The sequence below is a fragment of the Branchiostoma belcheri genome, unplaced genomic scaffold (assembly GCF_001625305.1).
Source record: "Branchiostoma belcheri isolate BF01 breed outbred unplaced genomic scaffold, Haploidv18h27 scaffold8, whole genome shotgun sequence".
NCBI lineage: Eukaryota > Metazoa > Chordata > Leptocardii > Amphioxiformes > Branchiostomatidae > Branchiostoma > Branchiostoma belcheri.
Genome location: NW_017804464.1, coordinates 1,141,860 through 1,147,859, shown reverse-complemented (window position 1 = coordinate 1,147,859; position 6,000 = coordinate 1,141,860). Strand labels below are relative to the sequence as shown.

At 43.2% G+C, this 6,000-nt stretch overlaps 1 protein-coding gene across 1 annotated transcript in view; it reads left to right on the top strand.

Annotated features, from left to right (window-relative positions):
• Positions 1-6,000, top strand: part of LOC109486019 — a 39,235-nt gene continuing 33,235 nt past the window's right edge. Inside the window, exon 1 of the mRNA XM_019789712.1 lies at positions 1-285. Within this exon, the coding sequence (XP_019645271.1) occupies positions 99-285 (187 nt within the window). The 5' untranslated portion in view covers positions 1-98. The remainder of the gene's footprint in view (positions 286-6,000) is intronic.

Genomic DNA, 6,000 nt, shown 5'->3' with positions numbered 1-6,000 from the left:
CACTTCACTACAGCGGTACTAGCTACACTGCCAGCCGTCGTGCACTGCAGTCGTTCGCGCTATGCAAACAGGACCGCACGAGGGAGTGCCCACACAACATGTCTACCGTACTAAGAGCACTGTTCGCGACTGTAGTAGCCTGGGCCGTGTACATAGCCGCCGCTAAGAACATCAGTAAAGCCGTGGTTGTGGAGAGATGCGGGGAGTTCCAGATCTCGCCGCTATGTGATCCGTACAAGGCCCTGACTGACAGAGAGGTGTCGCGAGTACTTGACTCGATCGCAGGTAAGGATGTTTTATCACAACGTTACTCTACTACTAGCGCCTGGAGTACAAGCTTACTGGTAGAAAATTCTAATCTCCAAGCACATAGAGCTAGAGGCCGGGTCAGAATCTCGTGTATTTTAGAGGGTTTTTGTACAAAAAGCCTATAAAATTCTATGGGTCCTTGGGAAGAAAAATACGGAACACTAGAAAGACGTTCAAATCTAAAAACGCATAGAACACTGACCCAGACCCTACATCTGCTTGATCATTTATAGTTTTCTAATGCGCTGAATTAGATATCCTGCCATCAAGCAGTGTTTCTCATTGAAGCATTATATTTTCCTAATTATCTAAGCAAATTACACTTACCTTGGCACTCACGAGCATTTAAAAATACTTTATTTTTAAACATAGCTGCGATTTTTAGTCTTTGCAAGGTTTTCTTCATCTTTAGGTTTGTCATTTGACCACAGATGATATGTCAAGCAGCGAATGTCACATGGTATTGTCCACATACACATGTATGAGCGCTTGATCTTTCACTCGGCAGTTCCAAATATCAAAACCAATTCCCGAGTCACGACCCTCTCCAGTCGCACACTGAGGAAAGGGCACTCATTTGGAATCCAAGGGCGGAGGTTTTATTCGGCACATTCGCTGCAGGGGACGGTGCGGTAACGGATGTCATGTCGGAGAGAACCCTGTTCAGCCTTACGGGCTACGGTGGTTATACTCTGTCATGTTCCTGTTCATGTTAGATATATAATAGGAACAGAAAGGCTAACATAAACGAAGAATTGTGGCATTTTTCTCTATACCATATCAAAACAGGTATTTTGGGGCGCCTTATTTGGCCTTACGGGCTACAGTGGTTCTACTCTGTCATGTTCCTGTTCCTGTTAGATATACAATAGGAACAGAAAGGCTAACATAAACGAAGAATTGTAGCATTTCTCCTTATACCCTATTAAAACAGATATTTTGGAGCGCCTTATTTGGCCTTACGGGCTACAGTGGTTCTACTTTGTCATGTTCCTGTTCCTGTTAGATATACAGTAGGAACAGAAAGGCTAACATAAACGAAGAATTGTGGCATTTCTCCTTATACCTTATTAAAACAGGTATTTTGGAGCGCCTTATTTGGCCTTACGGGCTACAGTGCCAGTGGCAGTGGCTTTACTCTGTTATGTTCCCGTTCCTGTTAGATATACAATAGCCATTAGGAACAGAAAGGCTAACATAAACGAAGAATTGTGGCATTTCTCCTTATAGATTATTAAAACAGGTATTTTGGAGCGCCTTATTTGGCCTTACGGGCTGCAGTGGTTCTACTCTGTCATGTTCGTGTTCATGTTAGATATACAATACTATAGGAACGGAAAGGTTAACATGAATGAAGAATTGTGGCATTTCTCCCTGTACCTAATATCAAAACAGTTATTTTTGGAGCGCCGTATTCGGCCTTATGGGCATGCAATAGTGATTATACTGTCATGTTCTTGTTCATGTTAGATCTACAATGGAAAAAGTCGTGCATTTTCTATCACTCTGCATGCCCTGTACTGTATACAATCAGTACGGACTGACCTTGCTCAGAAATTACAGAACCTTGTAGGCTTTGATTTGCACAATTTGTCTGAAGAAGGTTATACTCAACTTATTTATTTTAGGGGTTCGCCCCTCGTGTGTCCGGAAACCCATACACATATATTTTGACTTAAACTGAAACCTATATTGTCAACACAAAACGGTTTAATACTGCTTACAAAAACACTCGATTTCACAGAATGATCCATTTTTACAAGTTCTCTTTGTATTTTGTAACGCCCATTTTCTGTTTTGTTGTCGATTGTAGAAGTATATACGCTATAGAAGGTCAATTATGATATCTGAATGTTTCCAATGCCTACAGACCTAGGAATACAATCAGTAGACCCAATGCCATTTCCAGTTATCCACTTTAATCCTGTTATTTGGCCGTCAAATTATTCCTAAGCAATGGGGTGGTCCTACTGACCATTACGGGACAATGATGCGTACACAATGCGCTTATTCTTCTAGAAATGGCGCATGCTTTGTTGTTAAAATGGAGTACAACATCCATAACGACTAAGTGAGCTTCGGGACAGTCTTTTATTGTCCAATCGCGTGACCATCGGAAAATAAACTAATGACACAATAAATGTGTTCTGACGTTTGCCCTACTTTTATTCCATAGAATGAAATGACGAGGTATGTTTTGTTGAGCGCTTTTACTTGCAGAGTGGCGTTTGGTTGCCGGTCGGTCTAGGCTCATGGAAAGCTTTAAAGGCATCTAATGCATTTCAGGGCGGCAAAACTGGAAATACTTTGAATAGGGCAATTGCTAACCTTTATGATATTTACATATACTGTCCCACATTATCACATTTGAATCAGTATTTCATATTTAAGTCATTTAAAACTGCAGAAACAAGCCCCAAGATGAGTACTTTATTTTCTGGGTGGTACCCTAAAATCAATTCAGGTCCTCACAGTAACCGTTTTTCGTCTGAATTTGGGGCCTTTTTGCTCCATGAATGTAGATATACATTGGGACATTGTTGTTTGAACTTAGTTATGTAGATAAGTGTGGGGTCGTGTGGCGCAATCGGTAGCGCGTTCGGCTCACACCCCAGAGGTCGTGGGTTCGAACCCCACCTTGTCACCGATCTTGTGCCCTTGGGAAAGGCACTTTACACGACTTTCCTCACTTCACTCAGGTGGAAATGAGTACCTAGCTTCGGCTAGGGACGTCCCTCGGATAGGACGTTAAATGGAGGTCCCGTGTTTGGGGAGAGCCACACCCCACGCACGTTAAAGATCCCACCACACCTTTCGAAAAAGAGTAGGGGCATGCCCCGGTGTGCGATGGTACAAACACTACTGTATGGAGTTGGTGATTCACTTCAAATCACCCGAATGGAGGCCTGGCGAACCTCTGTTCCGTATCAGCCACATGGTGATTACATCATCACACATGGTGATTACATCATCACCCGGACGGAGGCGTGGCGAACCCCGTCTTGTATTAAGCTAACGAAAGGGTATGCCACCTCGTAAGGGGCGGTATAACCCCGACCAATACGGTCGACCGATGATGATGATATGTAGATAAGTGACTAGAATATTGACTTTGAAAAATGATCGCTCATCGGCATTGTATAATGTAGGATAGGCTGAGGTCAGTGTTCGGAGAAGAAGAAGAAGAAACGTAGCAAAAACAATATGTTTTCCTTCGGTAAACATAAGAAACATTGAGTATTATAGTATGATATAGTATCTAATAAGCTATCTTCTAATAAACCCCCCGATCTTGCTAATGACGATGATTTGTGCCTCCCAACTCTTTCTATTTACTCCTGTAGAAATCTCCTCCTCTCGGTCTCCGATAAAGCATATATAATCCGATTATTCCAGCCTTACACAGCGGAGACGGGCCTGTACAGGACAGGTCTATTCATTAATGATGACAGGCTGTCGATAGATGAATTATTAAGTATGGGTGGGGAAGCACGTCTCTTGTATAGGTTGAACTATGGCGAGCAGTGCTGACGTCCAATAGGAGATAGTGGTGTATTTTTGTACTAACCACTGAAAAGTATTTTACCCTTATACCTGCATGTTTGCAGAATGATTAAAACATACCTTTTGAGTTTACATGTTGGCACGAGCGTTGATGTATATATACGTGGCGTTCGTTATAATTAGGTCTGTATGGTTGGAGGGAAGGAATGCAAATAGAACAAACAAGATGCTAGGAGACCCAAACGAGCTAAACGTCTTTCCGACCACAAGAGTTATCTACCATCCAAAATTCGTGATCATGTTCAGATCAAGAGATAACAAAACCGGAAGTTGCGGTGAAGTACCATAACAAGCCGCCAGGAGACCCAAAATCTGACCATTTTGAGGTCTCATCAAGACATACCCTCCTACCAAATATCAATACGATCCATTGAAGCCTTCACGAGTTATGACACGCACATGTACACAGACAGACTACACACACACATTTTCTATATGTTTTCTGGTCCGAACACCTGCATAGATATCCTACGTGTACATACCTCTGGGATCAATGGTGTTGTTATGTCTTTTCTAATGGCATGAGGGTCTTACAATGTAAGCTACCTGGCAGAATTATTAGAGTTGACGCTACTTGTCCCGGCAAGGCTGGCAACTTCTAGTAGAACGGCGTAATTTTATTGCCTGAGCTGTGCCCTGTCCAGAGCGAAGGTCGCCCGCACGGTAACCGCCCTGCCGGCAATATCCCGTGTACTGGCGGGCCCTGGCGCAGCCAGATCGATATCTGTGCCGGGTAATAGCTAATGGAACGCCGCGGCTGACACGGTGTCCTCGCGGGTCGTATATGACGGGCTAATGAAGGCAGAGAACGCATCTGACAAAGCGGCGTCATCCCGTACTGAAGTAGTCAGCACTCACTCACGACAGGACAGGACATGACGGCATTTGTTCACTGTGGCGTGCGCAGAGGATGGCATCCTCTTTTTATCTTGTCTGTGACGGAGATGACGGATCGAAATCCCTCTTTCCCCATTACCTATATTATTGTTGAGATGCTCAAATCTACCTCCTTCATGGAGGCAACAAGCATTACAGAATGTATGATACTGCAGACGATACGTTTCTCTATGTTCAGTTATTTTTGTATGGTCGGTAATAAATAGACACATATATTTGATAACGATTCAAAACAATACCTCCTTCACGGAGGTAACAAGCATTAAAACACTTGCGGTATAGACACATATGATACTCCAGACATTACGTTTCTTCGGGTTCAATTATTTTTGTATAGTTGTTAAGAGATGCAGTAGACACATATATTTGATGTTGTCTGACATGTGAGAGGTCCTGACTCAGGTCACGTCACGGTGTGAGAGACAGGATGATAGCGTGAGAGATAGGACAGGACGGGAGGAGGTGTTCTCACGCTAGGGTAGATGTATCAGGGAGAACAGTAACTGTACATGTCGTGTTTACCCCTTTTGTGGTTAGACCCCTAGTACAGCCGTAAAAGAACAGTGGTCTGTATACTACATGTGCCACTACTCAGCCTCCCATCAAATAACAAGGAAAGGTTGGGGGTGTTTTGAGACATCTGGACAACTCCATATTAGAGAGGGACATCTGTCTCTACATCCGCAAAAGTTGAGCAACTCAGGTGGTCTATGTTTGGAAATATCCTTAGAATGTCACAGGACACACCTGCACAAAAAGCCCTGGAATTTTCAATGCTACGCTCCCACAATTACAAGGCACACAGAGGAGGACACTGTGTCCATCTGCTAAGAATTCTGAAGGGAGACCTGAAGCACAGAGTGATATGCCCCCTCTTACAACAGGAAAGACACTCCATAGAGCTATAAGGGTCAACGCACAACACACAGTGGAAGAAGGTGAAGAAAGACTGAATGCAGCTGCAGGACATTTCCAAGACCGAAGACTAGATGCAGGACACGGTAGAAGAGAGAGATGTCTCGAATGCGAGCAACGTCTACAAAAGACTTTATTAGCTGTCTTGGCTTTGAACGAACAAATGGATTTCCGTTTGTTGTCTATTGTCCATGTCTTGTTTATTTGCACCTTAATCATGATGCAAAAAGGTTAATTCAGAAGATGTAACACAAATGAAGAATTTAATTCTGAATATATAACGAAACTAATGAACTTCAATCCTTTTATTCACCC